The 15960-nt window shown below is 40.1% G+C and overlaps 1 protein-coding gene across 1 annotated transcript; it reads right to left on the bottom strand.

Annotated features, from left to right (window-relative positions):
* Positions 1-255: 255 nt before the first annotated feature.
* LOC140945501 (uncharacterized) lies at positions 256-15707 on the bottom strand. Its single transcript, XM_073394519.1, has 9 exons — positions 15617-15707; positions 13449-13478; positions 12554-12685; positions 9543-9845; positions 7593-8528; positions 6274-6501; positions 2731-4095; positions 1656-1796; positions 256-485 (listed from the first exon to the last, which is right to left on the bottom strand). The coding sequence occupies exons 1-9, from the start codon at positions 15705-15707 to the stop codon at positions 373-375; spliced, it is 3339 nt and encodes a 1112-aa protein (XP_073250620.1). The 3' UTR covers positions 256-372.
* Between the last annotated feature and the right edge of the window lie 253 nt (positions 15708-15960).

Here is a 15960-nt window from a genome sequence, read left to right as displayed (position 1 = left end):
TTATTTTTCATATGGGGTGTTACCATTCAAATGAAACCTCTTCAACAGTACTTTCACATGGTACTATTTATTTAGTATGTAGTTCTTAACTTTTGAGTCTGTGGATAAAATCCTGAGGTGTTACCATTCAAATGAAACCTCTTCAGCAGTACTTTCACATGGTACTATTTATTTAGTATGTAGTTCTTAATTTTTGAGTCTGTGGATAAAATCCTGAGGTGTTACCATTCAAATGAAACCTCTTCAGCAGTACTTTCACATGGTACTACTTATTTAGTATGTACTTCTAACTTTTGAGTCTGTGGATAAAATCCTGAGGTGTTACCATTCAAATGAAACCTCTTCAACAGTACTTTCACATGGCACTTTTAATTATGCAAGCAGCTTATACCGTTGACTGGATGACTGGTCGTTCAAGGTGGTTTGGTCTCCAACCACACAAACGTGGCCTTTCATGTGGTTGTCGGTCTTGTGAAAGTGGTACTCTGGAGCAAGAAATAAAAGTAACAAGATGTATTAGCTAGTACTACAGTGGAACCTCGATATAAGGAATGGCCACTGGAATGGCAAAATTTGTTCTGTGTAACGAGGATTCCTCACTTCGAGGTTATTTTTCATATATTTTACTGTTAATGGGGTAAAGAAAATCGTTCGTCATTCGAAGGACTTTGTTATATAGGGTTTCGTTTATTAACGCTCCACTGTATCTGTTTAGCCTTTTATTAAGCTTAGTGGGCTGTGTTTCCCACTAATCACACTAACAAGTGGCTAAGTATTGTCGGAGACCCGGCGGGGAGGAGAGCAGTCGGGTTTTTGCCGCCGTTTTTCCCGACCCGATTGACAGCCCCTGGGTCTCCGAGTATGCTGGCTAAATTATTCGACTCCCAAAATGCAATAGAGTGCTAGTAGGCAAAAAACACGTCAATGAGGCTGCCCATCTTGCGGTTATAAGTTTGACATCCCTCCCTTTTAAAAACACAAAAACGTGCCTTGTAACCTAAATCCCAAGCCTTCTCCAGCTCCGTACTCGAAGGCCAGGTAACGCTTGTCAACTGGATAATTTATTTTTTCCGAGGCATGATTCTCTTTCTTTTTGAATATCTTGCATTGTTATTTTGGGTTAACATAACTGGTCATAACCTGGTCTCTGAAAATTCGTAGTAAGCAATACTTGATATATTAAGCTTCAGTCACACGTTTCCAGACTGGGAAGTTTTGCTTGAAATTTGTGAGGTTAACGACAGGTACATGTAGGTAAAAGTTAACCATTTTTCAACCAACCCGAGCTATACGCGTTGCCTGTAAATCCCTCGGTGTCGAAAACATTTCGGCCACGTTCAACTAAACTGCTTTGCAATTGCACGCTTGGTTGTTTTTCAAAAACTATTAAATGTCTTGAAAGGAAGAAAATATACCCTCACAGAAGAAAAACGACGTGAAAATTAACTGCCGTTCAATGGAAGTTATTTTCCTTCACTTGGCTACAAAATCAGGGCGGCGTGCAAAGAATTTTGAGTGATTATATGAAGAGAGCGTTATTTTAGTTCTTTAGGAATTCCGTCGCCATGGATAGAGGAACCCTGTTAAAGCGAAATGTAGCAAGTCTTCAGCATATTCGTTGATTAAACATAAACGATTCCTTTGATAATTCTCACCTATTTTCTCGCAATTTATTACTGTGTGCTTTCGCATCCCCTGTGTATCAAACGTATCCAATGGAAAGGTATTTCCAACACCGCTGGCCTGAACGAGAGCTGAGCGTGCCTTTTCAGCCAGTTCATCTGGACCTGTCAAACCTGATTATAAGCAAAGAAGCAATCCTACTTACTATAACTTCTTTATACCTTAACAAAGCATGTACATGTAAGTACTGTATCAGACACAGCACACCGATTTCCAATCAGAAAATTCCGGTAAGCGAGAATTGGTGATGTGGACATTAGGGGTGGATTCATGTGAAAAATAAACGTATAGCCCGATGAAATTTGCAAAGCATTTAAGCCCTGAAGTCCCAAAAGTGAGCAAACATCAATTTTTACCTAAAAATCAATATATCAGCTAGAAAAAAGGCCACGAGAATTAATGAGGAAATACTTTAATCTTTTATCAAATTCTCTCAACTTTTTCTTTTAAGAAAATGTATGGGGATCAGTCTGGAGAATGTGAATTGGTTAAAATTAAACGGGGTCTGTCATGGCGAGTTGGTCTAAACTGAGCTGAAAATATTACTAAGTATTCTCAGTCATCTTTTCTCTTAAGAGAGATATTAAGTGATTCTGTCAAAGAGAAAACAAAGCATGATTGGTTTTTTGGTCATTAGTCGAGCTTAACTTGAAAAAAGTTGCCCAATTTTTTCATGCCGCGATCCTTTTCCATCCTGGCCATTAAAAGCCAAAGACATACACTTCTAGTTGAGGTATAAATGTACAGTAATTTTAAAACTGAGTCATTATTTCAAGGTTTTCTTTTTTTCCAGTGTGTTTTTGCTCCTTTAAGCTTGAAAAATGAATCCACTCTAGGACATATATCATCGCTAGAACTGTTTACCAATCAACTTTTAAGAAGGAAAAGGCGACCTGTTTAATTAGCAATTGCAAAGCCAGAAAAGATGCAACATTGTACTGAGAGGAACATTTAGCGCAGTTTTACCAGAAGCTAACACGGTCCGCCTATAGCATATGTCTATGAATGTACACCATTGTCCTTTAGATATAAAAAAATATATATTACCCTTAAGTTGTACTTCTGGTATCCAGGCGCCATCAGCGGTGGAATCTGCAAAAGGTAAAAAATCACTGCTGTCTACAGAGACTGCCTCGGATCCCCACTTGTACACCAGGCGGAGACTCAAAACTGCATCCTTCTTCCCAGGAACAGAGCGCATTGTAAGGTGGCAAGGAGTGATTACCGATTTCTTGAAATCTATAAAGTCTTCACTCAATTCTCCCCTTAGTACGTCTAGTGCGTCAGAAAGTTTCTCCTTTTGGGTTGAACAAAGTACCATCCGAAAATTTTCAGAATCTTTATCTTTCTGCTTTGCCACGGTGACGCCACAAAAAGGCGTCATGCATTTGTCAAACACAGGTTCCCCAGAAGGACGAAGCAAAACCACTGACTGGAAGGCTCCAATTTTGCAAATACGGCCATCGATGAGGACACATGCAACTGCATGAACCTGTAGCTCGCCATCCGATTCGTTCCTTATATAAAAATGCTGAGAGTAAGAGTCGTGATGCCTGTCGTACTTCAAATTCTCAATCGCATTACAGTCCAGAAGCGCACCTGTTATGTCGAGGAGTTCAAACCTAACCAGCTTCGATGGGTCAAATTGAGCAAAGGCAATTAGACTAAGAACCACATCAGAAAGATCTCGCACGAAAGCCTCGTCCTCAACATCCATCAATTCTAGCATGATGTCTCTGAGATTGCCTGAAAACAGTTCTAATCTCGTGTGCAACCTAATATCTTGGGGGCAGTACTGGAAGAAAGGCTTGAGGAATTCCAGCATGGAAAGAAGAGCTAAGCCTTTGGCCCACCTTTCAATTTCAGCGGTAGACCTTTTTCCACAATTTTCAAGACACAAATCTTCAAGAACTTTGCACATCTGACCTACTAGCGGCCGAACTTTGTTATTCCTCTCAGCATCTCGAACATCTGACACAAACTGTTCCAACACTTTATCCGGAAGGCCTCTCAGGCCATTTTGAACTTGTAAGATCTCTTTATAAACGTAAACCTCTTTCACGGTTTGAATCAGTTGCGGAACTACCAAAAGAAAACTTTCAATTATGGACTTAGGCAATCCAGTCGTGGGTGAGCATATTCGTTGGTAAATTAGCGCAACATCTTTGGGTAAGGCACCATGCATTTCCAGATAATCAACGTGGTTTGTAGAAGAGGCCGCTCTTTTTATCTTGTCCGAGAGATGTTCCAACTCAATGCAGCAGTCCTGAAACATCGACTTGCAAAGAGTTTGAATTTTGCACTTAAGATTCTTCGCCAGATCACAATTTTCGTGTTTTAAGCCAGAAATCGTGGCTGCAAGTTCTCTTAAGTGTCTGACATGCATCTGACCTCTTTGCATGACTCTGCAAACTAATGAAATTGCAAGTGAAATGTACCTTAAATAAAAGTTATTGTGTGAAATTTCAGACATTAACAGCCAGGAAACATTCTTGTGCAGTGAAACGTCGAGATAACTTTATCTTTTTGAGACTTCACTGTGACGTAACGTGGTCATCAAATTTGATAACCATCCCGGACTGTGTCACATTAAGAAACGTCCAACATCTCCCTAAAAAGTCTTTGATGTCCAAACGCCTTATGAAAAAGTGAACATTTATGGTGTAATGTACACATGATGAAGAAGTTGAACATTACATTTTTAGACCCCGTTTATGTAAAGAAAACTTGTCCCAGGTGGAAGGGTTACTTACCGACCCGAGTTACCCTAAGCGAGCCAACTTCGCCTATATTTCCCTACAAAACGTGGAAACAAAACGTTGACTCGGCTAGAAGGGTGACACACCTAGCCGATTGACCCTTTTTCGATACTAGAGTCACCCTCCTGGGCAAACTTTTCTCCATAAACACTTGGCTCACCCAGCAGGGTCAACTCAGTCATGTCGGTGGCATTTCATTTCTCGTGTTGGCGCAAAGATATGGAATGAGATACCAAAAAGCTTAAAACTCATATCAAGGAAGTCCTTCAGAAAAAAACTTAAAGGAGCTTTATTAAATATACTGAAAACCGAAGACAGCTAAGTATATAGAGTCTATATAGATAGCGACAAAATACAAATAAAAAAAATATTAACTTACAACTCTTCTCTCTATAATTATGTAACTAGTACCTATCATCATAATTGTTTCTTTTTTTTTGTCCTTTGATTAGTTTTCCTTTTTTTGGTTTAATGTGGAACCATATTACTTATTCATTTCTCTCCTTTTTTTTTATAAAAACTGTTACTTTGTTAATCTCTTTTTTTGACATCAGTAATATTTTAAAACTTGTGAGACTGACCGGCCTCGATTACTTTTAGCTACCTGCAGGTCAGTCAGATTTGTAGGTAATAAGTCTTTTATATATAATAAATAAACTTGAAACTTGGTAAACTTGTCGGTCAAGCATCCGCGAGTGGAGTTGGCTAGGGCAAAGGGATCAACTTTGTCCTCATAAAACGCTCGCTGACGTTGAGCCGTCTGGGAGGGTGACTCTCTTTCTGGTTCAACGTTTCTGTATAGCATCGTCAACAGTTAGAACTAAGGTCACACTAGGCGATAGGTCTTTCCAGGTGGCTGCGCCCAAGTTATGGAATGCTCTTCCGCGTGAGCTTCGCGATATTCCAAACTTGTATACTTTTAAGAGCAATTTTAAGACGTATCTTTTTAAGTTTCCTTATGGTTGAATGAATTTTAATTGTTACATATCGATAATTTACATTTTTATGGCGGAAGTGTATATATTTTTATTGTTTTGCTTATTGTAAATAGGTTTGTAGTTTGTAAGGCGCATTTGATCATTTTTATGAATACCTGCCAAGAGCCATATTATGGCGCTTGATACCTGCGCAATATAAGTGATTAAATTATTATTATTATTATTACTATTATTATTATTATTATTTATTATTATTATTATATAAACAGTACCTTAGTTATTTTCTCATAATCATACCCATTACTTCCAAACAGTGCACTTTAATTACCCTTAATTTTGTCGTAAAAAAGGGAACTGTGACGAAGGCATTTCCTCTTATCCTTGTTATATCGAATTTAAATTTGATTCAGGGGCACCCAACGAGAGTATAGTTCAAAACCACTTAAACACAGCATTGTTAAACGTTTTTTTAGTGTTTAAACGGTAGATATAGGCATATTTTTATCCCCTAAAAAGTTTTCATCTGTTCGGATTTCCTAGCTGAAAGTCTAGTGATCCGAAAGTTATAGGGATCAAAACTTACCTTTCGAAAATTTCAGCCAGAAAAAAAAGGCTCCCGAAAATTCTAGGCAACCTTTTTAGGGTGAAAATCCGTTAAAAATGGGCAATTATACCATGTTTTAGACCTTCGAAAATCCTAGGAGAGGCAGGCAAGCAAGAAATGTTACAACCAATGTTCCGAAAATTCTAGATCTCAAATCGTCTTCTGAACATATATTTTGCAAAAATTGACGTTAGGTGCCCCTGTTGATTCTTCTGTTAAGCGAAGGAGAAAGTCATAAACAATCAATTAACAAGCATATAGAGAAGGAACTAAGCTTACGTCAACTAACCGTGCCGTAGACCTTCAAGATCTTTTCTTAAAGCCTGGTGACCGTCCAAAACTTCGTTTTCATTCATCCAGTACTGCAGTATTAACTCCAGCTGTTGGTCTTCGTTCTTCCAGGACTTCAGAACTTGATCAACTCGCCTTGTGGGCATCATTAACTTCTGGGCAATCGGTCGGAAGTTACAAATTTCACCCTTTGCTCCCATTAGTTCCATCACATATCCATTCAGATCTGTAACATTAAATTTTATAAATTCTAGGAGTAAGAAATTAAAACAGCAAGTGCAATTATTACCTGGAGTTTGCAAACAGGCCTTAATCTCCTATATATTTTTCCAGATAGGCCCTGTTTACTGAAAGGATTTTATTTTTGGCCGCGATGTTACTTTTTTGGGTTTCCCAATACGTCTGCCTCTTAAGCCCGCTAATAAGCTCTCGAAGGTGAGTTCGGAGGGGAGGGCATCCTGTCTTTCCACCCACCGTGTCCTCCCTGGAGAGCTTGCTAGCAGGCTATTCACACTATTGCAGTGGTTCTCAGTAGATCTTTTGTTACAGAAAGAATCTCGGGTCGATGGCTTATTCATGCATTCGACCTCAGTAACCGGACAAATTCATTCAAAATTTGCCTGCATGATATGGATATGAATGTTAGACAAACGTAAAGCAAGTGACACACGGACACCACCAACAGACTGGCCAGTATATACGTACCTCACGCAAGCCCACGGTCATGCCGCACAGCTATGTCATGCTGATGTGCCCTAATAAGGGGGAAACAGCTGGCCATGGTTGCCACTGCCCGGGTGATATGGCTGTGCGCATGTTTGAGATACTGGTGAGGCCGTGGGTTTTCGTGGGTTGGTGTCCTTATGTCATATGCATGTTTTATGGAAGGCCCACGTTGGGAACGTTGATCTCTATGGAAATATCCCCTTGCTATCCGCAAAAAAGAGCATACTGATTCCAAATGGCTGATCACTGCATTAGGCAAGAGGACTTGCAAGTGAATGGGTTGGTCTTGTCGGATAATTACAACAAGGCCAAGCTTCACGTGGGAGACAAATGCTAACTTACGTTGACTCCCGCAGAAGGGACACTAGTCTTGCCTTTTCGAAAGAATTAAAAGCAGGCATACAGGATAGTAACGTGTGTGGCGCGACATTGCCCAAGAAGACTTGATAATGATGGTGAGGGGGGCATGGGCATGGACAGATGATCATTTTGTTAATCGTTGCCGCCATTATTATGACGTGAATACTGATTATCACTAAATCATTGTTGTTGCTATCATTATATAAGAAGAAGTGTAGGTAAATAACCTACCCGTTTCGCAAAAATGCTTCTGGCTTCTATGTCCGTATTGTCCCTCTATACTGATCTTTCCGCAAAGAATTCTGACATCTCTAGTGTTTCCTAGAGAAAGTTTAATAATGTGTCCCGTGTTCCACCAGACATACGACTCGACAGCAAAATGAAAATTATAACTTTCACCGTCAAGAAACTTGTAGTCTTCCCCAAGGCAAATAGAAACTTGAAGTTTCTCACTATTGTAGATGCGTTTTTCATCCTGTTCACCGATGGAACGCACATGGACTTCGGTGAATCCTTGCGCCTTCAACTGCACCAAGGCGGAGCTCTCGTGATTTCTGTAGAAAGTTTCGTTGTAAACGTCTTGGCTTACAAAAAGAAGAACTAGTTCATCTTTCTGCGAACTTACCAACGCTGTCATCGCAAAACTGAATGCTAACAAATTAAATCTTGTTACGATGTCTTTGGTGCGGATCACAGACAATCTCAGAAATGCTGCAATTATTGAGAAACCTTTAATCTCAATAGTTACCCGTACACTTGCAAACGTTTTCTCTATACTTGCATTTTGAGTCAAATCTTGCCAAGTGATCTCTCCGTCCCTCTCTTTTGTGCCATGCAAAATAAGAAAGTCTTCACACCTGCAATCATGAATACTGTAAGTGGTTGACAACGTTACAGGTTTTCTGAACCGACAGCCGCGGGGTTGCAGCTTTAAGATGGGTGCACAAAGTCTGACATCGTTCTCGAGATTCCTTTGAAGTATTAGACCATAGTATTTGGAAGGATCCTCCTTCGTCACCTGTACAGACACTGGATGGTTAACTGCTCTAGCAGGAATCTTCAAAAGGACAAGTTTTCCAGACACTTCGCCACCTTTACGAGTGATGATACGTCCAAGATTCTCTGTTACCAACTGGGAGCTTTCGTTTTTGCTAGACTGAGCTCGGTCTAGTGGAAGTAACAGATGGCTTACATCAGAACAGGAAAACGATTCATAAAAGGTTTATAAGAGTTCCATTAGTCGGGTGGGTCTTCAGCAAGAGGAAGAGTATGGAAAGCCTTCCTAACTACCCCCCCCCCCCCCCCCATCCCCTTTGCTATACGAAAGGTATCGTAGGTGTCTGATCGTAAATGAACACTCGGTTTTGATACAATTTCATTCCAAGTATGTCATTTTACTTGGACCAGGCACATCTGGTAAGCTGACGCGAGCACAGTAATACAATAGAGTAAACGCTTTGAAAACAAACATCCTAAAAAAAATAATAATGATGAAGAGTTCATGACTATGAGTAAAGTGTGACAATATCCACAGACTTTGTCGGATTTTTCCACTCTTACTTCCACACCTGTGAGAAGTGAAGAGCTAAATATAGAATAGCAGGGGGTTCGTGACTATGGGAAAATACCGACTTTGTCAGATTTTTCCACACTTCTACCGCAGAAGTGTGGAACTACGTTGAGAACTGATTAGAAACAGTGGATTTCATGACCAGGGCTGGACATATGGCTTCCGTTAGACATAAGAAACAAAAAAACTTTTACGAGGAAGCATTCAAATTTCAGTCCAAGTCTATTCTTTCCATCCTTTGCAACCGACTACAGGAAACAGTTTGAATGTCTAAATATAGTCTTCAATCACAAAACTGGACCATTATTTTTGTAATTCGATCAACTGATGTGAAGACAGCTTTTTTAAAGAGAGATCAAATAGCGTGACATAGCCCCTTTAACTGTATGCAGATTTAAAAATTGGCCGAGAATAAATGAAGTTTGTTGATGTATGTGAGACTATGTTTGGCGATTTTTTAAGCTCAAGAATGCAAATTTTAGCCGTTTGACAGGCCCTGTTACCAACTAATTAACTAGTTTGAAAAACTGCCGCCAACATTTATACTATGCTTTCCATCTAACGACTTGTTTTTCTAAGCTTTCTAACTAATATCACTAGCACATACTTACACTGGATGTAACTTGTACTTTCGCTACCTGTTGCGTCCTTGTAAGGCTTATCTTGAACCTCTTCCTGGTCTTGTGGTTCATAGATATAGGTAACTCTCCTCTGGGGGAGTTTGGCCTCGACCTCCTTTCCTCTAAGTGGAATTAATGGGGCTATCTTTACAGGCAATCTCCGTGCTGCACTTTCGTAACTTGCTCTTCCGCCTCCTGTTACGTGGTCTCGTAGTTTTCTTGGTGGTATTGCCGGATACATCATGGAACTCCCTCTCGGTTCTGAACGTTCGCGTACAAACTTAGCGCCTAGCACTGAAAAGTATAAGCGCTATATAAATATTTTATTATTTAGTATTATAAACTTTGTCAGTTTTTGCTTATAATAGTTCTTGGTTATCGTTTTGCTTTTATTTTTTTCTCCAGGTTTTGCAATAAAGTAATAGAACATTTCCTAATTGCAAAATAGCTTGGGTACAGCTGCTGTACACAAATATATATATATATATATATATATATATATATATATATTTACTATTACAACAACTAATAACAGACGATAACGTACATTACAGTATGACAACATAAATACTGATCAAACGTGAAATCCACATATATTATGTACGCATGGCCCTCAACAAACATAAAGCAGCTAAAAATAAAAACTGAATGTACTATTCCACAAAGTCCTATTTACAAACAACATTTACAGTTGTTATATCATTACCAATAACAGATGTTATGACCACATTTTCGTGAGAGGATAGTCAGATGGTGAGGTACGACTAAAGATGCGGCTGAACTGACTTTGTCAACTGATGTTGCCAAGGCGAAGACCTAGACGAAGTTAGCTAGAAAAAGCCTCACTCATCCTAGGGTTGATCAGCAGATCTTACTGACGTTTTCTTTTGCTTGTTTGTGTGTGTGTTATTTTTGTATGTAATTGAATTGATCACGTTTTAAAAGGAAGAGTTATTAAATGTGTAACAAGAACCAAAACGAAAAGTCTGCTACCATCGCTCTATATGAGACCCGTCTACAAGGTCTAAAATGGAACTTTATGACAGAAATGATGATAACTCGAAGAACTGATTGGAGTTAAACTTAACTCTCCAGTGCGCCCACCTCGGTTTAGGGGGGTAGAGAAAGCTAACTGAAATTTCAGGCTGGAGTCAGTGAATGCTAAAAGAAATCGACCGACACTTTCAGGCTTTATCGAGCAACAACGCATCAACACAGTTCATCCAACACAGATTCCGCGTTTGCGCTGAATCCAGGGATAGACAAATTTTCAAGAGATCAGGGATCAAGATATTGAAATCAGGGATCAAAATTTAACGATAAATGTGAAAAAAAAAAAAAAGCCTCGTTACGAACCTCCCATACTTAAGTCCTTACTTTAGCGAGGTAATTGTGATGACGTTAAGTTAAAGAAGTGTGTTTTGCTTTAAGGTATGGCAAGACGAATCGCCCTTGAACATTGCTGATCTCTTAACTACGAACAAAACTGTGCACGGTACAAAGACGAGACATAGCCAATACAGGACAATATAACTTTGTGTGCTCAAAGTTTCAGCACATCACCGACGGGGGAAGGTCTTTAAGCTTCAGCAGTGTAAAGTTGTCGAACGGTCTGCCTTATGAAATTAAAAGGAGAAATAGTCTTTTATCCTTTAAGAATGCATTGAAGACTTATTTCATCAATTCTTATATTGATATCGATAATTTTGAAATCTTATTGCAAATGTTTTTGTCTTAACACCTTAACACCTGTAGTCTTGATTAGATCAAGAATAGAGTACGAGCATCTTTAGCTCTGGCGGCAGATTTTCGATCGTAAGAAATCGGCGTTAACGTTATTTCAGAGACGCATCTTTGCAGACAGAAACCTGACAGTACTGTTGCTATTGAGGGGTATACTATATATCGAAGGGATAGAGATTGGGCTGGAACTGATAAACGAAAGAAAGGTGGAGTTGCAGTATATGTGCGGGAAAACTTGAAGATTTTGAATGTTAATCGCGAATTCTCCTTCGAGATGCTGAGTGTGGAATTACTACTTCCGTCAGGACATCATATGCTAATCATTGGATTGTACGATCCTACAAGTTTTCAGTATGATGAAGGCGATCTTATTGATCCCATCATCGCTCGTTCTGATACATTTTTAGACATATACATCCAAATGGGGTAGTACTCTGTGGAGGTGATCTGAACCGATTACATCTGGACTGTCTTTCCACTTCATCTGGCCTAGTGCCCATGGTGAATTTCGCCATTAGAAGGACTTCCATCCTGGGTGACTGCCTCACAAACCACCCTGAGCTGTTCAACGACCCCTACGCTTTCAAGCACTGATAAAGACTGACCCACTGGGGCGTGATACTTCCTCCGGGAACAAAATTAAACCAATCCGATCTAAATGCTGTTTTAGAGAATTTAGACATCTGTGATCAATACCCCCTTTTTTAAACAGCAACTAATATATTAAATAAGGAACTGCGCTATCTTATGGATAAGTGCTTCCCTGTGACGAGAGTTGTGATGTCTTCCCGTGACCCCCCTTGGATCACTCCACTAATTACATTATCTGTTAAGGAATTAAGAAAAGAGCTGCTGGTAAAGGCCACGTTCACAAAGAGGAGGACTTGTCATCGAAGGTCTGCAAGTTGACTGGGGGGAATCGAAAAAACTGGGACAGGAATGGAGCACAGGGAAGTTTGCATTGGTGGAGGAGAGTGGATAAAATCACCCTAAGGAAACAGAAATCTTAACCATATTTAGAAAATGAAATTTCTTGCTCTCACGGTAGCCCATGGTCCTCGCCACCTAGGAGGATCGAAGTACCCAAAAGTCAGTTATAGCTGAATTGGCTTAAAACACCCTCGCTCAGCTCAAGAACTGCTTATCGGTCTTAAGCTGCAGCTTTCCCAGTTTAATTTTTCGTTTCAAAATTCTGACTTTCCTCCCGTTCCTCATGCAATAAAATGTTTGTTTGGGTTACTCGTTTTCGCATAAAATACCTCTTTTGTTTCGACTACGGAATTTTTGTGCCGATTGACCTCCAACAACAACATCTCCACCAATGTTTTCTAGGTGGACCTGGAATTTTCTCATTTGAATTTTCTCTTTCTCAGTCTTACATGAAACGTCATCTGGAACATAAAATTTAAATATTAGTCAACAAGAATTTTTTCGTTAAAGGATAGAAACATTTGCGAGATGTGCTTTTAGGCAGAACTTCACAACGTGCCTGCTACGAGAGGAGCCGCAATATTGTAGTAGTAAGTTCAAAAGGTTCGGTATTTGACTGCCTGCGCTGGTGGCTAACGAGATTTACTTTGAAGAAACACTTGTATCATCCATCATCCTGCCAGGAGAGCCTTTCTTAACTTGTTCGATTTTGGCGAAAAAAGACAAAAGGAGGCTTTGCTCGGAGGGTGATCATCTACAAACTTCTGATTCTTGGGTAAAGATTTTTTTATATATATCACTAAAGATGATGTAGTACGAAAAACAAACCAACAACAGCAAAAAAAAACAAACCAAAATAAAACGAAAAACTAATTGACTTTAATTAGAAGAGGGGACACTTGACGGTTTCAAGAAATGATAAAGCTGTGACCCTCTATCGTTGTACCCGAAGAGTACCCGCAGCCTGCGTAGCAAGCGTTTCCGTGCTGTTTCGGAGCAAAAAACGAGGAGCAAGAGTCAAAGACCCCGCGAAAAATGGCGCGAGTAAGCGGGGAGGTCATTTCCCGCGTGGCCAAAAACCCGAGGATCCCGTTCCTCGGTCTTTCTTTGCTCCGAAACAGTATGGAAACGCTTGCTACGCAGGCTAGAGTCCCCGCCGAAGACAGCCCTTTCAGAGAATTGAAAACAAACCCAACTCAGACCAAATATGGCGTATGTACTCACCATAATCATCTTCAGAACTGTCACCAGAGTCTACGAAATAGGATAAAAGTATACATTGCAGTATTACATTGCATGATTGTAGAGCGAATTTAATATGATCAGTGTTAAGATCCCATTTCGTTCTTGTGTGACTTGAATGCAAATTCAAACATACTCATTGCTGCTCCAGTGTTTATCAGGGGTTAGAGGTTAATCAAATGAAAACTAGTCAAGCAAACATTTTTCCCTGCCAGCGCCGACGCCCATTCCTCGTAGAAATGGGTTTCCTTTTTATACACTAAAAGAATTCGATAATCATCATTGAGCATATCATGAAAATGGGCTCTTTAATAAGGGGTGTACTTTATAAAAGTTATCGAATGACTCAAAAAACTGTCAGTTAATACAAACCAGTTGAGTCTGAGCGCTTCTAGGATATATAACACGTTCAGTATTTCGACCCGCAGCCGAGTAAAAATTAGGTAATTGTTCTATATCCTTTCTGGTTCATCCAGGTAGAAGTCCTGACATGATGTAATTATGCCTGAGCGCTTCTAGGATATATAACACGTTCAGTGTTTCGACCCGTAGCCGAGAAAAAATTAGGCAGTTGTTCTATATCCTTCATGATTCATCCAGGTAGAAGTCCTGGCATGATATAATTATGCCTGAGCGCTTCTAGGATATATAACACGTTTAGCATTTCGACGCGTAGAAAAAAAAAATAGGCAGTTGTTCTATATCCTTTCTGGTTCATCCAGGTTGAAGTCGTGGCATGATGTTATTATGCCTGAGTGCTTCTAGGATAAACACGTTCAGTATTTCGACCCGCAGCCGAGTAAAAATTAGGTAATTGTTCTATATCCTTTCTGTTTCATCCAGGTAGAAGTCCTTTCATATAATATTATACCTGAGCGCTTCTAGGATAAATAACACGTTCAGCATTTCCATCCGTAGAGGAAAAGATATCTTATCTTACCAATGTAAATGTACTACACAGCGTAGGGGAGGGGGAGCACTAAGGAAATCGAGAAATGTTGAACTATAGAAATTTAATCGCTCTTTCTTGTGTATTTGCAACGAGGTCGACCGCAGACTTTGATATGTTTCTTTTTAGAAGGTACTGAATTATTTTTCCGAAACCAAAGCCGTACATTTTGTTAGATACCGCGCTTTTATACCGCGATATTTATATTTCTCGCACTAGGATGATGACATGATGGCGTGAAAATTGACGCCTCTATCATATTAGATGCGAAATACGATCAGAGATTAATGGAATAGGGAATGTTGCAAGCTACTGGGTATCCAGCTGAGATAGCTGACTTTTACTCAGCTATCTCAGCAGGATACTGAGGGGTTTTTTGGTCGCTAAGATAGTACGGCTCGTTATGCGGTCTTAATGATTATTTGTGGATTTGTGCAATGATGAGAACTATGTCAAACCAGTGCCTTTCGAGGTAAACTGCGTAACACACCCACCCTCAGAGCTCCAGCAATTTCATGTAATGATGGCATTATCCAAGATTTAAAAAACAGCTACTGGCCCTGATGGGTTGCCGTTTTGGGTTTGGAGGGACAATTGAACAACCCCACCTCCTGTGGTGACTGCTCTGTGGAACAAGTCTGTTCTCTTACACATGGCCGACAGCTTGGACAGAAGCTAACATCAACCCCCTTCCAAAGGTAGACACTCCTGTTCAATATTCAGATTTTCGCGGAATTAAAGGGACAGTGTCCCGATTATGCGCACGCGCGAGCGTCATCTGTTTTTTCTTCAAAAGACAATAGAACTGTCAAATTGACTCGACAAGATTTCCTTCCGGACCGCACCGCCGACAGAGATTTGTTGTTTATATTCTCAAGTAATATTTTAGACTTTCGAAGAAGTCTTTCGTCTTATATAAAAATTTGGCTCGCGGTTCGAAGACTCACCGCGATTTTATCGCTAGCTGGGCCGCCTCGCGACCCGACAATCTCGTTCCGCTCGCTTTAAAAACATATTTTCTAATGTGAAACTCGTGTCAGAGGTCAATCGCTCCAAGTCCAGTAATATAAGACTTTTGGCGGGAAATCGCAGCGGTCGGACGTGTATTCATCGTGTCTGCCTAACATTGCCAAAGATGACCCCTCTCTGGCACCTACTCCTATGAAAATACACTATCTGGCTCCCTGACGATGTAATCTACCTTCTTCAATGTAAATGCCTCCCAGAAAGAATAAAAGAGGTGATCGTGGCTCAACCGAAGACGAACCAAGAAATCCGAAGAAATCCAACATGGCGGCCGAGGAAAACATTGATGTTGAAGAACCGATTGAAGCGGGCAAGGAACAAGAAGAGCCTAGCCTTCTTGAAATCAAGGCTCTACTGGTCGACATACAAATCCAAATAGCTGCAGTTCTTAGCGAAAATCGAACGCTGAAGAAGGAAATCGAAGAATTAAAAGAATCTGCCAACTTCTACGAGAAGGAGCTTAAAGATTTGAAAGAGTCCTTGCAAAAGACCAAGGACGAATACAAAGAATTAAAACAC

The sequence above is a fragment of the Porites lutea genome, chromosome 8 (genome assembly GCF_958299795.1).
Source record: "Porites lutea chromosome 8, jaPorLute2.1, whole genome shotgun sequence".
Classification (NCBI taxonomy): Eukaryota; Metazoa; Cnidaria; class Anthozoa; order Scleractinia; family Poritidae; genus Porites; species Porites lutea.
The sequence above is the reverse complement of the archived record's forward strand: the minus strand, read 5'-3'. Positions and strand labels throughout refer to the sequence as shown.

What these genes read in the sequence shown, in the direction of transcription:
- LOC140945501 (XM_073394519.1), bottom strand. Translation starts at nt 15,707, where the DNA reads ATGTTGGATTTCTTCGGATTTCTTGGTTCGTCTTCGGTTGAGCCACGA. An exon ending in CCGTAGTCGAAACAAAAGAG is followed by an intron (nt 9,846 to 12,553) that starts GTATTTTATGCG and finishes TATACTTTTCAG; the next exon opens with TGCTAGGCGCTAAGTTTGTA. An exon ending in GAAGCATTTTTGCGAAACGG is followed by an intron (nt 6,502 to 7,592) that starts GTAGGTTATTTA and finishes TTAATGTTACAG; the next exon opens with ATCTGAATGGATATGTGATG.